The 27,907-nt window shown below is 47.4% G+C and overlaps 1 protein-coding gene and 1 pseudogene across 2 annotated transcripts in view; both read left to right on the top strand.

Annotated features, from left to right (window-relative positions):
* The window catches only part of CACNA1S (calcium voltage-gated channel subunit alpha1 S), a 515,698-nt gene that overhangs the window by 450,133 nt on the left and 37,658 nt on the right, over positions 1-27,907 (top strand). For both annotated transcript variants that reach the window (XM_063954963.1, XM_063954964.1), the window contains 2 exons: positions 4,140-4,299; positions 4,393-4,520. In XM_063954963.1, the coding sequence (XP_063811033.1) occupies positions 4,140-4,299; positions 4,393-4,520 (288 nt within the window). The remainder of the gene's footprint in view (positions 1-4,139; positions 4,300-4,392; positions 4,521-27,907) is intronic.
* On the top strand, positions 8,522-27,852 carry LOC135050429 (uncharacterized; annotated as a pseudogene).

Raw genomic sequence — 27,907 nt, 5'->3', positions numbered from 1 at the left:
CATTGTCCCCTCAGATTCTACGAGGTAGAGAACAATCTCTCATTCTGCTCTGTGTGTCAGGCTCCGGAGCCTTACCTCCGGCAACTGCTCCTGCGGGTTACCGTCCCGCTGGTTGGCGCGGCTGCGGTGGCAGGGAGCTGCTGGCGGCGAGTCCTCCTGGACGGATGTGCGGCTGCCAAGGGCCGGAGGCCAAGGGTCTGGAGAGCCGGGCGCTGCAGTGGGGTTCGCTGCGGTAAGGTCCTCTAGTGGTGACACAGTATAGTGTGTCAGAGACAGAAGCTGGCTAAAGCTGTGTGCTAACAGCTAAGTATGTCTACTGTGCTGGGGGCAGCCATGTTGGAGACCAGAGTATTACCAATGAAGTTCCCAATCTGTGTCCAGCCAATCCTGCGTGTTCTCCCCTTACAAAAGGGGGCTGGCTCAGAGGGAGAGTGCCAGTGCATCAAGTTACCTCCTTGTGAAAGGTTCTCCAGCTCTGTGCTCCCAGGTTACTTCTGGTTCCCTGGTCCTGGTTGCTCTCATCTATCGGTTACCTAAACGCTGCTGCAGTCCTGCTAAGTCCATTGCCACTCGTGGAAGCGCTCACGGGGGGTCCCAGGTCGTAGAGGAGCTCCAGGTGCTAACGCCGGTTCCCGCAGACGTCTTCATTTCTTCAAAGTCCAAGTTCTTCAGCCTCATCTTTCAATCACAAACCACGTCTTCATTTCTTCAATGTCAAAGTACTTCAGCCTCGTCTTTTAATCATAAAACAGTCTTCAGTTCTTCTTTACCGGAATTCTTCAGCTTCACTCTTCAAGTCATTTAACCATAGACTCTAATTCTTCCAGTTTCTTCTATTTCTCCAATATTTGTGTACAGCCTGATTATTCATTAAAACTACAGTTATCTTCCTACGAAGTCCTACTTTTCTTTACGCCCTCCGGCCAACGTTAACACTTAGTTTGGCTTCCACCCCACGAGGAGGAATTACATTCAGTCACCTCATTTACTCTCCTCACAGGTAGCTGTCCCTTCAGCCAAAACTCGGTTATCGGAACCCCAGCTTACGCCGAGCGTGACACCGTGCAGTTCTTAATGGTGATGAACTTTGTTAGCCTTCATGCATTTTTCCAATATTCTTTAAATGTTCTTTAATTGGTAGGTACTATTTTTCTAGAATCACACATTAACATTCTTGAGACAGTTTTTATTTTTTTGATGAAAATCAAGTTTTAATAAATTTCAATATTTTTGGCAATCTTCATCTGTAATATAATAGACTTTAGATTACACTGGTTCATTTTTAGTTTCTTGGTTGATGAGTGTATCAGTTATTGGAAGCTCCTCTACATATCTTCTTGTCTGTTTGGACAGATTCATCAACTTCTTGTAGAAGTGAATTTCATTTAATTTCATAAATGTGAACTCCCAAAGAATTAGGATCTTCTTAGTAATCTGTCAGTTGTCAATGCACGTACTCCTTTTTTAGGACTGAGTATAGACACGAGATTGGTTTACTGAGACCGATGTGAAATGCTGTCCTTAAAGATATTGGTGACTTCAAGCAGAGCAGTAACTAAACATTTTGGTGCCTTGTGCCAGAAACAGCATTGCCTCCCCCCCATTTTTTAAACAGCACAGTCCAAAAAAGTGTAGTCTCATGGGGAAGGGGCATGGCCACACCACCGAACCCCCACTTCGAATTCTGCCACACAGTAGTGCAGCCTTATTCCCTTATTCACATTACACTGCACAGTAGTGCCCCTTATACCTTATTTCACACAGTAATGCCCCTTGCAGATTATGCCACATAGTAATGCCTCCTTCCATAAGGTGAGTCACAGTGACAGCACTCACCTGGCCCAAATCTTTGCCACTCAGTGACTGTCTTGGTCGTCTGCCTTTTTTTTTTTTTAAATGAACTTACGTCGGCGAATCACACTACTTATATTTATTATATCAATACAGGTGCAGTTGTGTACTGTGCATACAGCTTGTATAAAAAAAATAAAATCTCATTTTTTTTTAAATGGCAAAACAGCAGCAAATCAAACTGCTTATATTTATTATGTTAGAAAAGGTGCAGTGGGGTACAGTGCACACAACTTATATAAAAAAGAGCAATTTTTTTATTTTTTTTAAATGACAACACAAGTTGAATGGACACAGTGGACTGGATACAGATAGGTCAGCTCAGCTACTGGAGTGGATGCACGCAGTGGACACATAGGGGTAAATTTACTAAGATGGAAGTTCTATTTACTATGGGATGTTGCCCATAGCAACAATCAGATTCCAGATATTATCTTCTAGAAGGTGCTAGATAAACGAGAAGTAGAATGTGGTTGTTTGCTATGGGCAACATCCCATCTTAAATAGAATTCCCATCTTAGGCCCTCATTCCGAGTTGTTCGCTCGGTATTTTTCATCGCATCGCAGTGAAAATCCGCTTAGTACGCATGCGCAATGTTCGCACTGCGACTGCGCCAAGTAACTTTACTATGAAGAAAGTATTTTTACTCACGGCTTTTTCTTCGCTCCGGCGATCGTAATGTGATTGACAGGAAATGGGTGTTACTGGGCGGAAACACGGCGTTTCAGGGGCGTGTGGCTGAAAACGCTACCGTTTCCGGAAAAAACGCAGGAGTGGCCGGAGAAACGGTGGGAGTGCCTGGGCGAACGCTGGGTGTGTTTGTGACGTCAACCAGGAACGACAAGCACTGAAATGATCGCACAGGCAGAGTAAGTCTGGAGCTACTCTGAAACTGCTAAGTAGTTAGTAATCGCATTATTGCGAATACATCGGTCGCAATTTTAAGAAGCTAAGATTCACTCCCAGTAGGCGGCGGCTTAGCGTGTGTAACTCTGCTAAATTCGCCTTGCGACCGATCAACTCGTAATGAGGGCCTTAGTAAATTTACCCCACAGATAGGTCAGCTGAGCAGCTTGGAATAAGCACAGACCGTCAGACAACACTGCTCTCTCTGCAGTCTACTGTGAAATGCCACTGAATCACAGCAGGGACGTGCGAACCGTCAGACAACACTGCTCTCTCCGCAGTCTGCTGTGAAATGCCACTGAATGACAGCAGGGACGTGCGGACCGTCAGACAACACTGCTCTCTCTGCAGTCTACTGTGAAATGCCACTGAATCACAGCAGGGATGTGCGGACCGTCAAACAACACTGCTCTCTCTGCAGTCTACTGTGAAATGCCACTGAATCACAGCAGGGACGTGCGGACCGTCAGACAACACTGCTCCCTCCGCAGTCTGCTGTGAAATGCCACTGAATCACAGCAGGGATGTGCGGACCATCAGACAACACTGCTCTCTCCGCAGTCTACTGTGAAATGGCACTGAATCACAGCAGGGATGTGCGGACCGTCAGACAACACTGCTCTCTCCGCAGTCTGCTGTGAAATGGCACTGAATCACAGCAGGGACGTGCGGACCGTCAGACAACACTGCTCTCTCCGCAGTCTGCTGTGAAATGGCACTGAATCACAGCAGGGACGTGCGGACCGTCAAACAACACTGCTCTCTCCGCAGTCTGCTGTGAAATGGCACTGAATCACAGCAGGGACGTGCGGACCGTCAGACAACACTGCTCCCTCCGCAGTCTGCTGTGAAATGCCACTGAATCACAGCAGGGACGTGCGGACCGTCAAACAACACTGCTCTCTCCGCAGTCTGCTGTGAAATGGCACTGAATGACAGCAGGGACGTGCGGACCGTCAGACAACACTGCTCTCTCTGCAGTCTACTGTGAAATGGCACTGAATCACAGCAGGGACGTGCGGTGACCTGGCTCACCCCACCGCACGTCACTGAATCACAGTCGTTGGCGCTTATATAGAAATCAAAACCCTCAGTTCCGGCGTCACCATTTTGGGCTCGTGTCTGGATTCTGGCGTCGGGATTTCGACTGCTGGCATCCTGACTGCATCCCCTAATGAACATTTAAAGAAACAGAGTACTGTATATTTGTATTGATTGTCTATCAGTTACAGTACTTTTACACAATAAGGGATTGCTTGAAAGATATTAAAATTGAGAGTTCAAACATGTTATATTTTTCAAAGATGGTGTTCGTTAAATTACAAGGTTATATTCAGAACTAAAAAATTTAGTTACTGCCATATCTCTAAATCATTTTCAGGTGTGCAACTGGGGAGGCCTGGCATGAAATCCTTTTAGCCTGTTCTTATGGGAAGCTGTGTGACCCAAAGTCCGATTTTTTGCCTGGTGAAGAATACACATGCGGAACAAGCTTTGCATACTTCTACTTCATAAGTTTCTATATGCTATGTGCTTTCTTGGTATGTTTATTTAAATACATCAATTAGATTGTTAATCCACTGCACAAACTTTAATGTGGGATACATATTCATGTATAATTTGTTATTTTTCAGATAATTAATCTCTTTGTGGCTGTTATCATGGACAATTTTGACTACCTGACCCGTGATTGGTCAATTCTAGGTCCACATCATCTGGATGAATTTAAACGAATATGGGCTGAATATGACCCTGAAGCAAAGTATGCAAATCAATGTGTACATGTGTTTTTGTATTTGTATATATACATACTGTATACACATGCTGCAGCAGATTGGGCCACCGGCTCAGCGAGTAAGTTCCTGTTGGGCCAATCCCATGCTCCCCTCAGGCACTGCCTGATGGCTCTAAGCAATGCATATGTTTGCCAGTGCAAGCTGTTGCGCTTCTAGGATTAGGGTTTCACTGTGAAACACAAACCGGAATCTGTAATCTGTGGAAGCACTGAGTAATGTATATGCTCTAGTAGGGAGCTAACCAGCCCTACCCCCAGGCCTTACAGTAGAGTACCACCCTAACCCAGAGCACACCCCCAGCCCAGAGACATACACTACCCACCTTACCACCACTCCACCCCCCTTGCTCCAACCAGGGACATACAGTGCCCACCCTGCCCCCCTAGACAAAGTGCTCCATACCACCTGGCCCCCTCATCAGAAATGCCCCTAGTTCCCACCCAACCTAGTGACATATACTGTCTACCCTACCCTATACCCTTTTTTACCATGGCAAACACTCCCCAACCTACCCCTTGCTCCCTAGGCACAGTACCCCCCAACCCAGGGACATACACTATGTGCCCTACCAATGCCCACCCTACCACCTTGACCCCATGGACATACCTTGCCCACCCTACCCCCTTAACCCAGGGACTTGTACTACCCAGCTTACCCTCTGGTCCCAGGATATACAGGGAGTCCCCACCCTAGCCCTGGCTACCTCAACATACAATACCCCCGAGCCCAGGGACATACACTACCCAACCTACCATTTCTCTTCACACCCCCTCCCCCAGGAAATACACTCTTCATCCTACCCCCTGTCACCCAGACAACATATACCCCCAACCTAGGTTGGATACACTGGTACTGTTGCCGGCCTGGACACCACAGTGATCACAATAAACTTCAGCTACCGACAGCTCTTCTGCCGGGAGCTAAACTGACGAATACACATTGCTCTTGGGGGGTGGGGCTAAGCATGTCAGCAAGTACTGTGGACAGGTCAGTCTTCTGTGGGCACTGGGGCAATTTTATTATTTTCCTGTGTGGGCCAATGCGTTTTATTAATATCCTGTAGTGGTCTGTGTGTTTTATTTCTTGCTGTGAGGGCTAATGTGTTTGAGTGCCGGAACAGGGAGAAATATACAGTATATATATATATATATATATATATATATCCATGTTACAGCACTCAATGAGACACCTATGCGCTGTACCTGCCCAGTAACCTCAGCATTGGCCAGTGGACTGCTGGCCCCCCAATAGGTATGGAATAACAGCGGCACTCAGGACATTTAATAAATACAAAGCAGCGTCTTATCAATGTTTCAGCGCTTTATTGCACTTTTTTGAAGTGTATAAATACAAGTACTCACTATAAATACCCCCGGACAAACAGTTCACCTGGCACCGCTTCCTGCTTATCTTTTCAGCATGGGAGTCACATGGCAGTGATGTCAGTAATTAAGCACCTCCGTTAACTAGTAACCACATAACAATGCAGTGATACATATTAAAACATGGTAATTATATGTCAAACATTTCAAGTGCAACGTTTTGTGCTACATAGAAACTAGGTACAGTTGCAATCCTGTATAATCCTGTATAACAACATATTATATAATTCTGACGATACTTACGAGGACTTGCAGACTAATGTGCACTTTTTTTGTAATTATCTAAGTTTTTGCAACTGTACTTAATTTCTATGTAGCAGAACAAATATTACAAGTTGCACTTGAAATGTTTCATATATAATTACCAGGGCCCTCATTCCGAGTTGTTCGCTCGCAAGCGGATTTTAGCAGATTTGCTCATGCTAAGCCGCCGCCTACTGGGAGTGAATCTTAGCATCTTAAAAATGCGAACGATGTATTCGCAATATTGCGATTACACACCTCGTAGCAGTTTCTGAGTAGCTTCAGACTTACTCGGCATCTGCGATCATTTCACTGCTTGTCGTTCCTGGTTTGACGTCACAAACACACCCAGCGTTCGCCCAGACACTCCCCCGTTTCTCCAGCCACTCCGGCGTTTTTTCCGGAAACGGTAGCGTTTTTCCCCACACGCCCATAAAACGGCCTGTTTCCGCCCAGTAACACCCATTTCCTGTCAATCACATTACGATCGCCAGAACGATGAAAATGCCGTGAGTAAAATTCCTAACTGCATAGCAAATTTACTTGGCGCAGTCGCAGTGCGGACATTGCGCATGCGCATTAAGCGGAAAATCGCTGCGATGCGAAGATTTTTACCGAGCGAACAACTGGGAATGAGGGCCCATGTTTTAATACTATATGTATCACAGCATTGTTACATGGTTACTAGTTAAACACTAGTTTGCAGAAATCTATGAACTGCAAACTCTCTTGTTCTAGGGAATAGGATTGCCACTTAGCAACAGCTGGTGGGTTAGGTGCAAGCCTCCCAATGAACGCTGAAAGAAAACTTTCACTTACCTTCTCACAGCCTGGGGGGAGCGGGACAGAGTCGCGGATCATGGCAGCGCACTGGCCGATGCGTGCGGATGGCGCGCATCACGGGAGCGTGTGCGCACTGCCGGGCACGGGCATGCTTGCCGTGCACGTGCGCATGCCTCTATAAGGCGTTGGGCCCCATCCCCACAGTTAGATTTTACGGAAGCTTACAGATGGCAATCCCAACTAGAACAAAAGAGAAATTTAGAAAGGTAAGATCACCCTAGCTCCTATAGCCCAGTAACAAAGGACGTAGGAGACAATATAGATGCAGAAACAAATGTGTTTACTTGAAACCTTGAACAGTAATACAGGTGATAAGAGGAAACAACTGGAAATGGCAGAATAAAAAACTGTTATGTTGCTTCGAAACTAGCACATAATCTAAACTCCCGCAAACTTGCGGAGCCCTGTAAGGCTATTTTTAAAGCTTAGGTAGCTGCGCCTGCGGCTGTTTCTTCTGACCTTTTGGAGCACCTGAAATCCAACGAGAGAACAGGCATAATTAATGACTGATGTTAGAGACTACAACCAACAGACCTAGCAAGGTTCAGGGTGGGTAGGGTGGGAGCTGTTGCTAGGTGGCAATCCTATTACCTAGAACAAAGAGAGTTTGCAGATCATAGATTTCTGCAAACTAGTGTTTGTTCAACTGGTGGGTAGACTACCACATACCTGGTGGTTGCTCTAAGGAATTCTATCCTTTGGGTATCAGAAGGCCTCCAATAATGTTTAACGAAGGTACGAGTGGACGACCAACGTGCGGCCTGCATTATTGCCTGTAATGTTAAGCCTCTAGCCGCTGCTGAAGTGACATCGGCACCGCGGATGGAGTGTCCTTTGAAGATGGAGGTGTCTATCCCTGAGCTTTGCATGGCAGAAATTGTCCAACCCCTGATTGTAGAGGGTATGGCCGGACAAAAAGGCTTACGGCATGTGATAAAAAGGCTAGAGATGTCATTTCTCCATGGAGCTGTTAGTGCGAGGTAAGCGGATAAGCACTTGACTATTCAAAGATTTGCATCTAGCTGCTCTTTGACTAGATCAAATTCCACCAAAGGGGTCTGAATGGAGCTGGTCTTTGTGTGCCCTTTAAGGACGATATGGAAACCCATTGGAGTGGTCATCATCCAGGGTTCAGATGTGTCTATTAAGAAAAGCTTGGCTCTTCTAGCTGCGAAAGCTAGTGCTAGCAGTGAAACCAGCTTACTTGAAAGATCCGAAATGTTGGCATCTGAAGGGATGGTGGCTAAGTAGTTTAAAAAAGGATTAATGTCCCACATGGAAAAGTATCGTGGGCATGGTGGCCTAGGCAAAAAAATACCTTTGAGTAATCTAAGGTACAGCTTGTTTTCTGTGAGGCCTGGACATAGAAGATCTAGGGCCGAGCCATACGACCGTATGGTGGCAGAAGCCAGGCCAGAAAGTCTAGCGCTAAGTTAGGCTCCGAAAGAGAGCCTAAAGGTGGATTTTGAGAGGACTGCCAAGACATAAACTCATTTATGATGGACTGGTATCTGGATTTTGTTCTGGGCCTAATGGAAGCATTTATCAAGGCTATTGAAGAAGCCGAGAGGTCATTGGTGGTCAGCAACCGAGTAATGTCACTATCCACATGTAACGGGGAAGCTCCTGCAGAAGGTCGGGAGTCCCTTGGAAGCAATCCTTGGACATGCCCAGGGGAAGCTTGGGTCCCTTGCGGAGGGGGTTGATTAAGGGGAACCAAACCCAGGAGGGCCAGATGGGGTAAACTAAGACAAGCTGAGATACTCTGTCTGTCTTGATTTTGTGGAGTACCTTCAGTAACATAGCTGGGGGAGGGAAAGCATATGGGAGAATCAGATCTGTCCATGGAAAGGACATCTCATCCATGTGGAGAACCCCCTGAGTCCAGATTTTGGACACGAAGGTTGGAACCTGTGTGTTCAATGAAGTTGCAAACAGATCCACCTGTGGGTGACCAAAGGTTTTCACAATGCTGAGGAAAACTTCCAGTCTTAGAGACCCCCGATCCAGCATAAATTTTTTTTCCTGGATAAGGAAATGGCTAACTCGTTTAGCTCTCCTGGGACATATGTTGCGGACAGGAGTATGGAATGTTCCACCGCCCAGTTCCAGATGTCTATTGCCTCTTGGCAGAGAATAATAAGATTTTAAACCTACCGGTAAATCTTTTTCTCCTGGTCCGTAGAGGATGCTGGGGACTTCGTAAGGACCATGGGGTATAGATGGGCTCCGCAGGAGACATGGGCACTATAAAGAACTTTAGATGGGTGTGCACTGGCTCCTCCCTCTATGCCCCTCCTCTAGACCTCAGTTAGAGAAACTGTGCCCAGAGGAGACGGACAGTACGAGGAAAGGATTTTTGTTAATCTAAGGGCAAGATTCATACAAATGTGAGTCACTTTTCAGATCACACACCTCCTGATTGTTGCATCTGATTAAATAGCACGGAACTACCTTACTTGGACAATTCAAAAACCATCCATTTCACCTACAAATGCTTGTATCTGTATTATTGTAATTTTGTTTTTTGAAGCACAGCTGCACCAGTGCAATTTTATCTGCAAACACCTAAAACATCTAACATAATTACCATCGCTTCGTAAACCTCTCACAATCCTTTCATTTCTTACACTCCAAATACATTTCTGCACCCACTTTATCTACGCTTCTGATTCATTTCATACTAAATCTACACCCATTGAGCCTACACTGCTTTTCTCATCTGCATTTCTGCAATTCTTCAGCTCGGATTCCCTTACAGCCTCCACTCCTACTTCCACTTTCCCTCAACCTATTTACCTACTTAACACTATGTCAAGGCTTTCTTATACTCCCCACATCACTCAGTGTCTACCTAATAATGTATCTTTATCCTTCCTCCCTAGTCTCTTACACCTCCTCCTCTCTCCCCTCCTCTGTCTCCCCTCCATTTCCTTCCACCTACTTTCCTGTTACCCCACTTTCATTCACCTCTGCCCTATGGTCCTGCTACCCCACAACTCAGCCCTGCTCCCTCTCTCCCTTCCCTGTCACCTCCCCACACCCCATTCACATCACACTGACCTCCCTCCCTGCCCACCTCCTGCAGTTTCCCCTCCTAACTCAGGCACCCGTACCATCACTACTCTCTCATCATCCCTGCCCTCAAAGTTAATCTCACCTCATCGCTACAGCAACCCTGATAATCTCATTCACATCTCTCCCACAAACTCATACCCCCTATCCTGTGCCCTCTGGAATGCCAGATCTTGGTCCCCACTCATGACCTTTTCATGTCCAACTCCCTACACCTACTTGCCATTACTGAAACTTGGATTACGCCCACTGACACTACTTCTCCTGCTGCTCTCTCTGTTGGGGGCCTCACATTCACACACACACCCCGACCTGGGGGTCGCCATGGGGGTGGTGTTGGGGTCCTTTTACCTTCTAGTTACTCCTACCAACTCATACCACCAGAACCATCCCATACATTCTCTACATTTGAGGTCCATGCCAGACGCCTCTTCCAGCCAGTACATCTTAGAGTAGCTGTCATTTACCGCCCCCCTGGCACTGCTTCCAAATTCATCGACAACTTTGCTTCCTGGCTTCCTGACTTCCTCTCTTCTGACATTCCCTCCATTATCCTAGGCGATTTCAACATCCCTATTGACATCCCCACACAATCCCCGGCCTCTAAACTCCTTAACCTCACCTCTTCACTTGGTCTCTCCCAGTGGACCTCCTCACCCTCCCATGTGAATGGGAGCTCACTGGATCTGGTCTTCACTCACCGCTGTGATATTTCTGATTTTTCCAACTCCCCATTTCCACTCTCTGACCACCACCTGCTTTCCTTTAACCTATCTCTCTCAACTTCCCCATCTCTACCTCCTAAGGCTACCATCACTAAGCGTAACATTGAACCTATTGACACCACCTCCCTATACTCCCTGTTTGACTCACTTCTCTCTCCTATTCTCTCTCACTCATGCCATGAACAAGCCACTTCCACATACAATGCATCCCTTACTTCTGCTCTTGACTCTGTTGCTCCACCAACCACTATTCACCCTTGCAAATTAACACCTCAACCCTGGCACACCAAATGCACCAGATATCTGCAAAAATGCTCACGTACTGCTGAGCGACACTGGAGGAAATCACGCTCTAAGGCAGACTTCCTCCATTTCAAACTTATGCTCTTATCCTTCAGTGCTGCCCTTTCTCTTGCTAAACAGTCATACTTCAAGAACCTCATCTCCTCCCAGTCTTCCAACCCCCGGCACCTCTTTGCCACTCTCAACTCACTCCTCTGCCCACCTCCACCTCGTCTCCCTTCCTCACTCTCTGCTCTTGACTTTGCCACTTACTTCACATCCAAAATGTACTCCATACGTCAGGACATCACATCACACCAGACCATCAGTAACCAGCCTTCTCCCATCCCTTACCAACCCTCCCCATCCTTCGCACCAACTCTGTCATCTTTCTCCCATGCATCTGGAGAGGAAGTCATGGCCCTCATTCGTTCCTGTCCCCTCACCACCTCCCCACTTGACCCTATCCCCTCTCGCCTCCTCCGCTACCTCTCTCCTTCTGCTTGTTCACATCTTTCCCACCTTCTCAATCTCTCCCTCTCATCAGGCACTGTCCCCTCTGCCTTCAAGCATGCACTCATCTCTCCTATTCTTAAAAAACCTACCCTTGATCCAAACACTCTCTCCAACTACCGACCCATCTCTCTCCTCCCTTTTGCCTCCAAACTCCTTGAACGTATTGTATACAACCACCTTACTTCCTTTCTTTCCTCACACTCACTGCTTGACCCATTCCAGTCTGGCTTCCGTCCTCTCCACTCCACTGAAACTGCCCTTACAAAAGTATGCAATGACCTCCATGTTGCTAAATCTAAGGGACACTACTCTCTACTTATTCTACTTGACCTCGCTGCTGCTTTTGACACTGTGGACCATCCTCTCCTACTGCAAATCATTCACTCTATTGGTCTGCGTGACACTGCCCTCTCTTGGCTGTCTTCCTACCTTTCTGACCGTTCATTCTCTGTCTCCTCTCATGACTCCACCTCCCCCTCACTTCCACTAACTGTAGGGGTACCCCAAGGTTCTGTCCTTGGTCCTCTTCTCTTCTCTTTCTATACGTCCTCACTAGGTAAGCTCATTAGTTCTTTTGGTTTCCAATATCATCTCTATGCTGATGACACTCAAATCTATCTTTCCTCTCCAGACCCCTACTCTCCTCACTCGTATCTCCAACTGTCTCTCTGCTACCTCTTCCTGGATGTCCCAGCGCTTTCTTAAACTTAACATGTCTAAGACCGAGCTGATCATCTTCCCTCCCTCCCGCATAACCTCACCTCCTACAATCTCATTATCTATTGATGGCACTACTATCTCCTCTAGCCCCCAAGTGCGCTGTCTTGGAGTAATCCTTGACTCCTTCCTCTCCTTCAAACTACACATTCAGCACCTCTCACAAACCTGCCGTTTTCATCTTAAAAATATTTCCAGGATCAGACCCTTTCTGACCCAGGATGCTACCAAGACTCTTATCCACTCACTGGTCATCTCCAGACTGGACTACTGTAATCTCCTCCTGACTGGCATTCCTGAAAAATACCTCTCTCCACTCCAATCTATTCTCAATGCTGCTGCCCGGCTCATTTTCCTCACCAAACGCACTACGTCCACCTCTCCTCTCTTACTAGACCTTCATTGGCTCCCCTTCCCTTTCAGAATCCTTTTCAAGCTTCTCACACTTGCTTACAAAGCCCTCACCCACTCTTCTCCCATCTACATCTCTGACCTTATCTCCCTTTACACTCCCACACGTCCTCTTCGCTCTGCTAATGCACGCCGACTCTCCTGCCTACGGATTACTTCCTCCCACTCCTACCTCCACGATTTTTCACGTGCTGCACCACTTCTCTGGAATTCCCTACCTCTCCCCCTCAGACTCTCCACCTCTCTACAAAACTTCAAACAGGGTCTCAAGACCCACTTCTTCACCAAACCCAGCCAAATCTCATCCTAAACCTCTGTTCTATGCTCTCTATGTACCCCATCTGTCTCACCCCTGTCTGTCTACCCCTCCCCTTTAGAATGTAAGCTCTCACGGGCAGGGCCCTCTCCCCTCATGTGCTTATCCTTTTCTTACTCTAATAATATTCAACTGCACCAAATCCAGCAGTCTTCTGCCACCTGATACTTATTCCAGTGTCATCTGCTGATGTAGCTATGTTTATTTACCCTGTACTTGTCCTATATTGTCGTCAACTGTAAGTTGCTGTTTATCTGCTTGATTATTTGTTTATGTACTCTGTAATTGGGCGCTGCGGAACCCTTGTGGCGCCATATAAATAAAGGATAATAATAATAATAATAATAATAATAATAATACCAGCCCACACCATCCACACCGTATAACCTGGAATATACGCAACCAGTTAACAGTATGAACAAAACAGTATCAGCCAACGACTGATCCTAACTGTAACATAACCCTTATGTAAGCAACAACTATATACAAGTCATGCAGAAATATGTACGTACTGGGACGGGCACCCAACATCCTCTACGGACTAGGAGAAAAAGATTTACCGGTAGGTTTAAAATCTTATTTTCTCTTACGTCCTAGAGGATGCTGGGGACTCCGTAAGGACCATGGGGATTATACCAAAGCTCCAGACCGGGCGGGAGAGTGCGGATGACTCTGCAGCACCGATTGAGCAAACAGGAGGTCCTCCTCAGCCAAGGTATCAAACTTGTAGAATTTATAAAAGTGTTTGACCCTGACCAAGTCGCCGCTCGGCAAAGCTGTAAAGCCGAGACGCCTCGGGCAGCCGCCCAAGAAGAGCCCACCTTCCTAGTGGAATGGGCCTTTACTGAATTTGGTAATGGCAATCCAGCCGTAGAATGAGCCTGCTGAATTGTGTTACAGATCCAGCGAGCAATAGTCTGCTTAGAAGCAGTAGCGCCAACCTTGTTGGCTGCATACAGGACAAACAGTGCCTCTGTTTTCCTAATCCGAGCCGTCCTGGCTACCTACATTTTTAAGGCCCTGACTACATCAAGGGACTTGGAATCCTCCAAGTCTCTCGTAGCCACAGGCACCACAATAGGTTGGTTCATATGAAACGATGACACCACCTTAGGTAAAAATTGAGGACGAGTCCTCAACTCTGCTCTATCCACATGGAAAATGAGATAGGGGCTCTTATGAGACAAAGCCGCCAATTCGGACACCCGCCTTGCAGATGCCAAGGCCAACAACATGACCACCTTCCAAGTGAGAAATTTTAATTCAACTGTTTGAAGAGGCTCAAACCAGTGAGATTATAGGAACTGTAACACCACGTTAAGGTCCCATGGTGCACCTGGGGGCACAAAAGGAGGCTGGATGTGTAGCACTTCCTTTACAAAAGGCTGGCCTTCTGGGAGAGAAGCCAATTCCTTCTGGGAGAATATAGATAGGGCCGAAATCTGTACCTTAATGGAGCCTAACTTTAGGCCCATATCCACTCCTGTCTGTAGAAAGTGGAGAAAACGGCCCAGGTGGAAATCTTCCGTAGGAGCATTCTTGGCTTCACACCAAGATACATACTTCCTCCAGATACGGTGATAATGTTTTGTCGTCACCTCCTTCCTAGCCCTTATCAGAGTAGGGATGACTTCTTCCAGAATACCTTTCCCAGCTAGGATTCGGTGTTCAACCGCCATACCGTCAAACGTAACCGCGGTAAGTCTTGGAACACGCAGAGCCCCTGCTTCAACAGGTCCTCCCTGAGAGGAAGAGGCCATGGATCTTCTGTGAGCATCTCCTGAAGATCTGAATACCAGGCCCTTCGAGGCCAATCTGGAACAATGAGTATTGTCTGCACTCTTTTTCGTCTTATAATTCTCAATATTTTTGAGATGAGAGGAAGAGGAGGGAACACATAGACCGACTGAAACACCCATGGTGTCACCAGGGCGTCCACCGCTACTGCCTGAGGGTCCCTTGACCTGGCACAATACCTCCGAAGCTTCTTGTTGAGGCGTGACGCCATCATGTCTATTTGAGGAAGTCCCCAAAGACTTGTTATCTCTGCAAAAACTTCTTGATGAAGTCCCCACTCTCCTGGATGGAGATCATGTCTGCTGAGGAAGTCTGCTTCCCAGTTGTCCACTCCCGGAATGAATACCGCTGACAGAGCGCTTACGTGATTTTCTGCCCAGCGTAGAATCCTGGTGGCTTCCGCCATTGCCACTCTGCTCCTTGTCCCGCCTTGGCGGTTTACATGAGCCACTGCTGTGACGTTGTCTGATTGAATCAGAACCGGTAGGTCGCGAAGAAGATTCTCCGCTTGTCGTAGGCCGTTCTATATGGCCCTTAATTCCAGTATGTTGATGTGTAAACAAGCCTCCTGGATTGACCATAGTCCCTGAAAATGTCTTCCTAGTGTGACTTGCTCCCCATCCTCGGAGGATCGCGTCCGTGGTCACCAGAACCCAGTCTTGAATGCCGAACCTGCGACCCTCTAGAAGGTGAGCACTCTGCAGCCACCACAGGAGAGACACCCTGGCCCTGGGGGACAGGGTTATTTTCTGATGTATTTGTAGATGGGACCCGGACCACTTGCCCAAAAGGTCCCACTGAAAAGTCCTCGCATGAAACCTGCCGAAGGGGATGACTTCGTAGGTCGCCACTATTTTCCCCAGTACTCGAGTGCATTGATGGACTGACACTCTTCTCGGTTTTAACAGGTCTCTGACCATGTTCTGGAGTTCTTGGGCTTTTTCCATCGGGAGAAAAACCCTCTTTTGTTCTGTGTCCAGAATCATGCCTAAGAAAGACAGTTGAGTCGTTGGAACCAACTGTGACTTTGGTAGATTTAGAATCCAGCCATGCTGCTGCAGCACTCTCAGGGAGAGCGACACGCTTTTCTGCAACTGTTCCTTTGATCTCGCTTTTATCAGGATAATTGTGACTCCTTGTCTGCGCAGGAGCACCATCATTTCCGCCATTACCTTGGTGAAAACCCTCGGGCCGTGGAAAGCCCAAACGGCAACGTCTGAAACTGGTAATGACAGTCCTGTACAGCGAATCTCAGGTATGCCTGATGAGGAGGATATATGGGGACGTGAAGGTATGCATCCTTTATGTCTATTGACACTATAAAATCCCCCCCTTCTAGGCTGGAGATAACTGCCCTGAGCGATTCCATCTTGAACTTGAACTTTTTTAAGTACAGGTTTAGGGATTTTAAATTTAGAATGAGTCTGACCGAGCCATCCGGTTTCGGGACCACAAATAGGGTTGAATAGTACCCTTTTCCCTGTTGTATTAGGGGAACCTTGATAATCACTTGCTGTTGACACAGCTTTTGAATTGCAGCTAAAACTATCTCCCTCTCTGGGGGAGAAGCTGGTAAAGCCGATTTGAAGAATCGGCGAGGAGGCACGTCTTCGAATTCCAGCTTGTAGCCTAGGGATACAATTTCCATCGCCCAAGGATCCACGTCCGACTGAACCCAGACGTGGCTGAAGAGTCAAAGGCGTGCCCCCACCGGCGCGGACTCCCTCAGTGGAGCCCCAGCGTCATACCGTGGATTGAGTAGAAGCCGGGGAGGACTTCTGCCCCTGGGAACTAGCCGTAGCAGGCATTCTTTTCCCTCTACCCTTACCTCTGGCAAGGAAGGAAGAGCCCCGACCTCTTCTGGACTTATGCGACTGAAAGGACTGCATCTGATACTGTGGTGTTTTCTTTTGCTGTGGGGGAACATAAGGCAAAAAAGTAGATTTACCCGCGGTAGCTGTGGAAACCAGGTCCGCGAGACCTTCCCCAAATAAAACCTCACCCTTGTAAGGCAAAACTTCCATATGCCTCTTTGAGTCGGCATCACCCGTCCATTGGCGGGTCCACAGTGCTCGCCTAGCAGAAATCGCCATGGCGTTGGGCCTTGAACCTAGCAGCCCAACGTGTCTCTGAGCGTCTCATATATAAGACTGCGTCTTTGATGTGACCTAAGGTCAATAAAATGGTATCCCTATCTAGGGTATCAATATCAGCTGACAAGGTATCTGTCCAAGCTGCTACCGCGCTACAAACCCAAGCCAATGCTATTGCCGGTCTGAGCAAAGCACCCGTATGTGTATAAATTGATTTTAAAGTCGTTTCCTGTCTGCGATCAGCAGGATCCTTGAGGGCTGCCGTGTCTGGAGACGGTAGCGCCACCTTCTTGGATAAGCGCGTTAAAGCCTTGTCCACCCTGGGCGAGGATTCCCACCGTACCCTGTCCTGTGCAGGAAAAGGATACGCCATAAGAATCCTCTTGTGAATCTGCAGTTTTTTGTCTGGAGTTTTCCAAGCCTTTTCAAATAACGCGTTCAGCCCATGAGATGGGGGAAAGGTTACCTCAGGTTTCTTTTCTTTAAACATATGTACCCTCGTGTCAGGGACAGAGGGGTCATCCGTGATATGCAAATCATCTTTTATTGCAATAATCATATAATGAATACTTTTGGCCACCCTTGGGTGTAACCTTGCATCATCGTAGTCGACACTGGAGTCAGAATCCGTGTCGGTATCAGTGTCTGCTATTTGGGATAGGGGACGTTTTTGAGACCCTGAAGGGCCCTGTGACACCGTCAAAGCCATTGATTGACTCCCTGTATTATCCCTGGACTCTGCTTTGTCTAATCTCTTATGTAATAAAGTCACATTTGCATTTAAAACATTCCACATGTCCAACCAATCAGGTGTCGGCGTTGCCGACGGAGACACCACAATCATCTGCTCCACCTCCTCTTTAGATGAACCTTCCGCTTCAGACATGCCGACACACGCGTACCGACACCCCCACACACACAGGGATATATTTATATGGAGACAGTTCCCCAATAAGGCCCTTTGGAGAGACAGAGAGAGAGAGTATGCCAGCACACACCCAGCGCCAACTGACACTGGAAACAAAATTCCCAGATAAACAGCGCATTTCTATAATTATATGTATACAATATATACACTCACTGCGCCTTACAAGTGCCCCCCCCCCCCTCTTTTTTGCCCTGTGTCACCGTGTTCAGCAGGGGAGAGTCCGGGGAGCCAGCTTCTCTGCAGTGTGCTGTGGAGAAAATGGCTCTGGTTAGTGCTGTGGGATCAAGCTCCGCCCCCTCAGCGGCGGGCTTCAGTCCCGCTCAAATTTTCAATACTGGCGGGGGATTATAATATATACTGCCTCCGCAGCCTATATATGTATGTTAGCCAGTCCTAGAGGTTTATTATTTCTGCCCAGGGCGCCCCCCCTGCGCCCTGCACCCATCAGTGCCTGCAGTGTGTGTTGTGTGTGGGAGCAATGGCGCGCAGCGTTACCGCTGCGCATTACCTCAGAGAAGATCTGAAGTCTTCTGCCGCCTTTGAAGTCTTCTTTCTTCTTATACTCACCCGGCTTCTATCTTCCGGCTCTGTGAGGAGGACGGCGGCGCAGCTCCGGGACGAACGGTGAGGGTGAGACCTGCGTTCCGACCCTCTGGAGCTAATGGTGTCCAGTAGCCTAAGAAGCAGAGCCTATCATTTAAGTAGGTCTGCTTCTCTCTCCTCAGTCCCACGATGCAGGGAGCCTGTTGCCAGCAGTGCTCCCTGAAAATAAAAAACCTAACAAAATTCTTTTTCAGAGAAACTCAGGAGAGCTCCCCTGTAATGCACCCAGTCTCCTCTGGGCACAGGATCTAACTGAGGTCTAGAGGAGGGGCATAGAGGGAGGAGCCAGTGCACATCCATCTAAAGTTCTTTATAGTGCCCATGTCTCCTGCGGAGCCCGTCTATACCCCATGGTCCTTACGGAGTCCCCAGCATCCTCTAGGACGTAAGAGAAAAGTGATCTCCCATCCTGTTGAGGTAGGATACAGCGGTTCTGTTGTCTAGGTAGAGGAGGACTGAGGTGTCCCGGGAGTGCGGGGGAACTAGAGAGGAGAGTGCTAACCTGGCAGCCCTCAACTGTAAGAGATTGATGTGCGCTGCTGAGTCTTGAGCAGACCATCTTCCCCTTACCGTTTGGTAAATGCTCCCCAACCCGAAAGGGATGCATCTGATGTGATGATCATGTCTGGTGGAGGAAGTAGAAGAGGTCTGGGAGATGGCAGTGGAAGGTCCGTCCAGCTGCGAATTTCTTCGAGAACTATTGGGGTTAAGAGGATTTTGTCAGACCAAGTCCATCCCAGACGAAGGAGAGCTGAAAGAAGGATTTTAGAGTGTCTGCAGATAAGGGGAGCGTGAGAAAATCCTGGATCTAAGGATCTCATTTTCCCTATAACTCTGGCCAAGTCTCTCAGTGAGAAATGATGATCGAGGGTTCGAGATATGAAGTCTTGAATGTCCTTCCACTTGTCTGGGGAAACTAAAATCGATAAAGAAGGGGTATCTATCAAGAAACCCAGAAAAACAATTGACTGGGAAGGTGTTAACATGGACTTGTCAAAGTTTATAGTAAACCCTAGGTTCTGGAGGAGAGAAAGAATGAACTCTTTGTGAAGCAAAAGGGTTTCCTGGTTTCATTGGACCACTAACAGGTCATCTTTGTAGATTATACAGCGGATCCCTTTCTGGCGGAGGTGAGAGATCACTGCCTTCATAAGGCTTGTGAATGTATAAGGGGCATTGGAAAGACCAGACCATGACGGTCCACTGATAGAGGAAGTCCTTCCACAGGAACCTCAGAAGTCTCCTGTGATTTGGATGTATTTGAATTGTATGAAAGGCTTCTTTGAGGTCTATGTTGATACAAAAATCGTTCTTTGTTAGCAGAAAAGGTATGTCCGCTAAGCCCTCCATACGGAAAGAACGAGGTTTTATATGTTGGTTGAGAGATTTGACATTTAGGACCGGTCTGTATGAACCGTCCTGTTTCCTGATAGGGAAACGGTGACTGACCCAGCCCTTTGTGGAAGTGTCTGCCAACTCTATCTTGCCTAGCTGCAGGGAAAGGGATAGGACCCCATCTAATAACTGACTGGCGATTTTTGAACAGGGAAAATTTGGCGTGGAAAATGGAAAAGGGGTAGGAATAGATCTTTTTCCACGATTTTTTGCAACCACCTGTCTGTGTTGATCTGCCTCCAGGAGGCTATTGCCTGGGAAAGACAAGGCGGAGGTTGTAAAATTAGGTGACTTACCGTATCATCTGTCTTTACTGGGGGCGTATGTGCCACCGGACCCTGTGCCTCTCGCAGTCCGTGTCTGGGGTGGGCCTCCTCTGGGAGCTCTGGGGGCACCTCTGTGGTCTCGAGTCGAACTGCTGGCTCCTGCAGGATGACCCTCCTGATGAAAGCGCCGTCTGGAAGGCTGTGGTCTTTAAGGTCTGCAAAGGACTTGCAAGCTTTATAGCGGACTTTCAATTCATCTATAAAGTCGGGGCCGAAAATCTCAGAATCTATCAGGTTGGGAACATCTACTGGTCTGGGAGCTAGATTGATTAGCCCTACATTAGCTAGCCAGCGAGTTCTACGTGAGTTTGATATGAAATCGAATGTCTGACCAATTATTAGGGTAGCCCTACTAATAGCTTTTAAAAGGGCCATCTTGGAAGCTACCAGGGAATCTAGAGAGCCCCCCCGAGACGCCTTCTATTTCTGCCTTGTCAAGGACAAATAATAAAGGACCGGCAGCGTCTGAGACTTTAAACTGAATTTTTATCAGTAATTTATCAATAGTGTCACTCTGAACCTTTTCGCCCACGAGTGAAGTTAAAGCCGAATCAATGTCCGGGGCAAATAGGGACAGAATATCTGGAATGCCAGTGTGGTAACGGTGAACCATATCATTCTCCTTAATAAGTGCCGTTCTAAAGGCTAACTGGTCGAAATTGTATACTTGAGAGCACTCACTTAGAGCCCATTATTTTAGATGGGGGCATTCTGCCCACTAAGGCTACTCGGGCCATCTGCAAATCACTATGTTCACCTCTGCTAGAGGATGCGCTAGTCCTGGTTACCTCCTCTGACTCCCAATCTACTGGAGTATAACCAGCTTCCCTAGATGAGTGGGAAAGGGGGGGTTATATGGCTATGACTAGTCCCCTTATGAGCGCGGTCTTGCGCAGACTGCCGGTCAGAGATAGGGAATGTATGCCAGCTGTGGGCAGGAGAGGGGGGTCTGCTATGGACCTTAGAGGTATTCCGGCTGCTGGCAATACCTGGGAAAGAGATATTTTTTTCCTGAACAGGCATCTCTAGAAGAAACACGGTCACTTGTGCACTTTCTCACCACTCTGTGAGAATAAGCAGGAGGAGAAGAAGTCTCAGCATTCTGACTAACTTCACCACCCTCAGATGTGTCCCTGCTGTCTTCCAACCTGACACATACATGCCGACATTCTGGCTGCTCTCTCCGGGAGAGAGCAGCCAGGTCGGCTCAGCAGGGGGGCAGTGGAGGGGTGTGACGTGATGAGGAGGGGGTGGACCGGAGGCGGGATGAGGGCGGGCGGAGGCAGGATGGGGTGGGGTTACAGCGGCATCTCCTTTAAGCCACGCACCCGCACTGTAATGCCGAGATCACCGGCATTATACTGCAGGGGGCGTGGCTATGATGACGCGATTCAGCAAGAATCGCATCATTAACTGCCCGGACCGCCCACTTTACACACTAAGTGGGCAGTCAGGCAGGGGCAACCTGAAGAATCGGGAGACTTGCCTGCTCTTCCGAGGGACCGGGAGGGTCACCCGATTTTCAGGAGCCTCCCGGCCATTCCGGGAGAGTAGGCACGTATGACCTGACAGGGTTTATAATTCTTCTCCTTTTATAATTCTTCTCTAGGTTCTGCCTAGAGGGCTGCCTGGCTCTTTTGCTGCGCTCTGGGGACAATACCAGAATGTCTGTAGCTGACAAAGACACTGTGTCCTTCATGCTGCAGCACTGAGGTAAATCTAACTGTGGGGATGGGGCCTAACGCCTTATAGACGCATGCGCACATGTCCAGCGTGCGCGCGCATGCCCGGTGGTGCGCGTACGCTCCCGTGATGTGCGCCATGCATGCTCACCAGCCAGTGCACTGCCGTGACCCGCGGCTCTGTCCCACTCCCCCAGGCTGTGAGAAGGTAAGTGAAAGTTTTCTTCCACTATACCTTCTCAGCATTCATCAAGAGGCTTGCACCTAACCCATCAGCTAGGTGGCAAGCCTCCTGACGAACAAAAGAGGGTGCTTAGTCACTGACGTCACTTGCCGTGCGATTCCCATGCTGGAGAGAAGCGTAAAGTGGAGCCAATGAACTGTTTGTTCAGGGGTATTTATTGTGAGTCTTTTTATTTATACTGTACATGTACACTGTTTCTCAATTGATCTTGCAAAAAGCCCATTGATAAGATAAGACGATGCTTTGTATTTATTGAATGAAAACAAGTCAGATTGAGGTGAGAAGACAAGCAGTGCTGCGGGAGCTGAGATCAACGGCCGGCGGGGGGAGCTGGCTCCTGGGGAACATGTCTGCGGCGGCGGGGGGGGGAGGCGCTGCAGGGAGAGAGGTGCCTGTCTGTCCGCCGGCCAGGCACTTCTCTCCCTGCATCGCCTTCCCCGCCACCGCAGACATGTTCCCCCACAGCCAGCTCCTCCCACCAGCCACCGATCTGTGCTCTCCCCGCCGCCCGCAGGCACCTCTCTTCCTGCAGCCAGCTCCTCCTGCCGCCGCCGATCTCAGCTCCCCCCACCGGCCAGTTCACCCCCACCGCCGTACGGCTCTTGCCCGCCAACATCTGCGCACCTGGCCGCTGCTGTCAGCGCATCTGCCGCTGCTGACAGCAGCGGAAGGACGTGTCCCTGTGTACGGCCAAATCCGACAGTCGGATTTGGCTGTCCATTGAATAGGGGTTGTCGGATCCATTCCGACAACTGGATGTCGGAATGGATCCGATTCTTATTGAATATACCCCATAAAGTGCAAGTGCCACACAGGTTCAGCCGAGTGAGATAGGCCCCCCTATGTGTTCACCCCTAATGTTGTGGGATCTGTTCTGCTGTTTGGAGTGTCTGTAAAATGCTCTGAGCAACAGCTAGTGACTCGGATTGTGGATTAAAGTGAAGCTTGGGGGCGATTAGATCTGATGGCTTGAGTGCCAGTCAGGGGGCGGGTAGAGCACGTGTTCCAGAGAGTAAAACCTGTTACGTGGTTGTACTCTCTTGCAGGTTAATGGCTCAAAAAAAGGTAATCTCCGTGAGAGCAGGCAAGTGTGTATGATTCATGACACTTATGAATTAATTTTTATTATATACAGTGCTGTGTATGTATACAGATTAGGATTATAAAGAAGGAAATCAAATAAAGGTTTGTAAGATATTGCATATTCATAGCAAGCAGGGATTCTAATAATTTTAAAGAGCTCCCCCCAAAAAAAGGTACTGCTATCCTCATACCTAACTTTTTAAATTGTTTAATCAAGAAGTCCGACGTAGACTCTCTCGGTCGATCTACTATTGTGGTTGTTCAGGTATCACAATCGTACTTGAGTTTTAAATCCCTTTATTCGCCCAATCGGTGCAAGGTGCCCTTCTTCACGACTTCTTTCCTCATCTTGAGAAATTGGCTCACTGTCAAATTATCATTTGTGGCAATTTTAACACTGTCCCAGATGTTTTCTGGGATTGTTCCCAGACTCAGAAATCTAGTCCAAGTGCTATTAGGTAGCTGAAGCGACTTGCAGCCACTATTACACTTTTCTCTTTCCTCGATGTGTGTTGCTTCTGTATCCCTGCAAGCATACATATACCCGGTTTTCTCCCCCGCACAATCTCCATGCAAGAATTGATTTATTTCTCCTTAACTCACAGGCACTACAGGGTTTATCCAGAGCCTAGGTCACCCCCGTGTCATGGTCTAATTACCTGGCTGTATCTCTCTCCGTGCCCTCTGTTTCCTCTCCTCTGTCCTCTTTTTCACTGGAGGCTTAATGTCTCTCTCCTTCTCAATAAAGATTATGTCTCCAACACTGAAAAAGTCATACAGGAATTCTTTGTCCTGAACCGGTCTGCGAAGATAGTCTCAGCAGTGGTGTGGGAAGCTCATAAGGCTACAATCCAGGACCATTTTATTTCACTAGCAAAAGCTCAGAAACTGATAGTTCAGCAGGCAATTATCTTTCTGGAGAGACAGGTTGAGGCGTTAACGTTACAGCATCAGCGTTTTCCTAAGTGTTCGACTTACAGCAAATTACTAGCTTTAAAAGGCCAGCTCCAACAAATTCTCTCCGCTAAGGCGGCAGGAACTTTACGTTGGCTGCAACACCGCTTTTATGAAAAAGGACACAAGGAAGATTCCCTCCTGGCCTTGTGATCACATTTACTTAGGCAGCATAACAGTGTGCTTGTGCTTAAAGATGCCCAGCACAAGCTGACATATGATTCTGTACGCATAGCTCATTGCTTCAGAGATTTCTATCAAAGTTTATAAGATTTACTTTCTAACACATATCGGTCGTACCTGCCCTCGGATGCGTTCCTGTCATCCCTCCCCCTTCCGGTACTTACTGATTCTCAAATATTGGCTCTCAATAAAGACGTCACCCCTGAGGAATTTGAGGTAGTTATCAAATCAGAACGCCTCTGCCGATGGACTCCCTGTACTCTATTATAAAACGTTTCAGAGAGCCATTGTTCCTTTCCTAGGGGACCTTTTCAATGCCATTTTTGCAGGGACTACTGTCGATGGCCCCTCCACCAGGGCGGAGATTGTCATTATGCCTTATCTTGCTTTAAAATTCAGATCTTAAATTGTTTGCCAAAATTATAGCTAGCAGATTGGTGGCTGTGATACTGTGCCTTGTTCACCTGGATCAGGTGGGATTTATTCCAGGCCGGCAGGCCATGTACTCTATTCGAAGGACCATTGATCTCAATCAATATACTGAAACAACGAGTACTCCCTCTCTGGTGATGGGGCTAGATGCAGAGAAGGCATCTGCAAGAGTCTCCTGGGCTTTCATAGACCATACCTGCCAACATTTTGGATTTTCAGGGCACTTCCTCACGGGACTCAAGTCCCTATATGCTACCCTGTTAGCTTGTGCCCTTGTTAACGGCCTGGCCTCACTACCCATTTTCATAAAAAATGGTACAAGGCAGGGATGCCCCTTATTGCCATTAATTTTTGCTCTCATGATTGAACCACTGGCCTCCAAACTTCGTAGTAACTTAGATATCTCAGGTGTTCGTATAGGATCCTCTGAATATGATTTCACTTTATGCAGATGACGCTTTGCTTACGCATACCAACCCTCTTATTTTGGTTCCTAATCTTTTTAAAGTATTGAAAGACTATGGAGAACTCTCTAACTTCAAGATTTATGCTGCTAAACTGAGGTACTTGATCTTAAACTTCCTGACTCTCTCATACCCCTTTCAGACTGCACAAATAACCGAGTATTGACCCGGTATATTACTGGGTTGATGCGGGTCGCTGTGAGGTCTGAAAGGGTCACTCCCAAATTCCTGGGTCGCCTGACCTGGTAATTCAACTCGGGAATAAAGAAGGGTTATTCCCGGGTTATTACCGAGTCAGGCGCGGTATGAACAGGTTACCCGTGTCAATGCGACCCGGTATCCGTTCACAGCATAGGGAGAGGCAGTGTGAATATGATCTCATCTCCCAGCCAATGCCGCTGTGGTCCCCGCCCCAGATGGCAACCAACCCGGCACATTGCCGGGTCGGGAAGCCAGTTCTCAGGGTCCAATGCCGGGTCGGCCCAGTGAAGCACCAGTTTCCAATTCCCAGGTGTGACCCGGCATTTGCGATCTGAAAGTGGTATCAGATTGACATTGTTTCAAAACTAAATTTAACTGGAAACAGACACAGATTAAATATCTAGGTTGTCTTCCTAACCAGGCATTACTCAGTTGTATGAAGTTAATTACCCTGTTTCATGCTATTGCCAGGGACCTCCAAAGCTTTTTTCAACTAGGTTTATCTCATGGACAGGGTGAACTAACGCCCTTAGGATGAATGTCCTTCCCAGTCTTCTATATGTTTTTCAGGCTCTTCCTGTTAGCATTCCTTCATCTCTTTTTTCCTTTGGGCAGTGAGAAGGTCCCGAGCACGGTTGAGGGTGTTACATAACCCGGCTAGAGGAGGGAGCTTGGGGGATCCTAATCTTCTATTATAATTATATGCAGCACAGCTTACTCTGGGTGTGCTCTGGCTCTCCGATTCAGCCTCTCGTAGATGGGTCCAACTTAAATCTGATATTTTACAAACTGTATCTATTTCATCTATATTGTGGGTCCCTCAACCACGTAGGATGCCATCTGTATCTAAATTTCCATCTATCACCCTTACAACCACAATTAGGGATAAGTCAATAAAGGTCTTTGCTCTCCTGTCTTCATGCCTTCACTTCGCTCTGTATGGGATAACTCTGTTTTCCCTCTGGGCTTTAAATAAAGGGTATATTCACCCTGGATGGAAAAGGATATCCTGTTTCTAAATGATATTGCCTTATTAGGCTCTTTTCCCTCCTATGTAGACTTAGGGGGTAATTCTGAGTTGATCGCAGCAGCAAGTTTGTTAGCAATTTGGCAAAACCATGTGCACTGTGGGGGGGCAGATAAAACATTTGCAGAGAGAGTTAGATTTGGGTGGGTTATTTCGTTTCTGTACAGGGTATAATACTGGCTGCTTTATTTTTACACTGCAATTTAGATTTCAGTTTGAACACACCCCACCCAAATCTCTCTCTCTGCACATGTTATATCTGTCCCCCCTGCAGTGCACATGGTTTTGCCCAACTGCTAAAATATTTGTTGCTGCGATCAACTCAGAATTAGGCCCTTAACTCCTTCCTCCTCAATGCTTCTACCAGTACCTGAAATTGCATCATTTTTATACCTCAACCAATTCCCCTGGAAGGTCTTCTCTGAGAACTACAGTACATTTGAATCACTGTGCTTTCTCCACTCTCCTGCTTGGGGCTTGTTTTCCACTATCTACCGCCTCTTGCTTTCTCATGATATTTCTCCTTTGGATTCCCACAAAGAGTCCTGGGAGTGTGACAAGTGGGAGATCCTGGGGGTAGATGTCTGGTAACAGGTTCGACACAACCTAGTTTCCTCAGCTACTTCGGTCCAACACCGCAAATATTCACTGAAAATATATTTGCGGTGGTACATGGTCCCACAGCACTTGCATTAAATTTTCCATGCTTCCTGAACTATGGTGGAGGGCATGCGGCTGGAAGGGCAACTTCTTCCATATATTTTGGTCCAAATCTAAACCCTTTTCGGGCAGCAGTCCATCATCTTATCCTACAAGTGACTGATGTTGCCATGCCGGCTCTCCCCGACTTACTTCCTCTTATCCAGACCAATATATGGAGTTTTAGACCCACACAAAAACTTATATGGCACATATTAAATGTGGTAAAAGGCTGAGTAAAGTCTCCTTTACTCCCCTCGCTGACTTCCATCACAGAAGCGATTTGGGTCACTTATCAAATAAAATTTATCTCCAGTGTTGTTGACAATAAAGCAGCTCTCTTCTCCATCTGGTCTCCTTGGTTAGCATAAAGCTTCTCAGCCTTTGACCAATGGACTTTAACTTGTTATTTTGTAGTAGCTCATAATCCGGGTACTATGTGTCCCCTTGTGTTTGGAATCATGAGATTATTGAAGCCTATTGCTAGTGTGAGACCTAAAATAATGTAACTTTTTACTACTGCTCTTAGCTTTTATGTCATGCTATACCTTGATTTAGTCATGACTGATGTCTTGATGTCCACATGTAACATCCCTTCCCCGTACCCTTATTTCCGTTTGTCCTACTCTCTCCCCTTCTTTTTATTCTGCTATGAAAACTTCAATAACTTCAATTAAAGTGATGTAAATAAAAATTTTTTTAAAGAGCTGAATTGATTTTCTGCTCCTTCAC

The sequence above is a fragment of the Pseudophryne corroboree genome, chromosome 2 (genome assembly GCF_028390025.1).
Source record: "Pseudophryne corroboree isolate aPseCor3 chromosome 2, aPseCor3.hap2, whole genome shotgun sequence".
NCBI classification, from domain to species: domain Eukaryota; kingdom Metazoa; phylum Chordata; class Amphibia; order Anura; family Myobatrachidae; genus Pseudophryne; species Pseudophryne corroboree.
The sequence above is the reverse complement of the archived record's forward strand: the minus strand, read 5'-3'. Positions and strand labels throughout refer to the sequence as shown.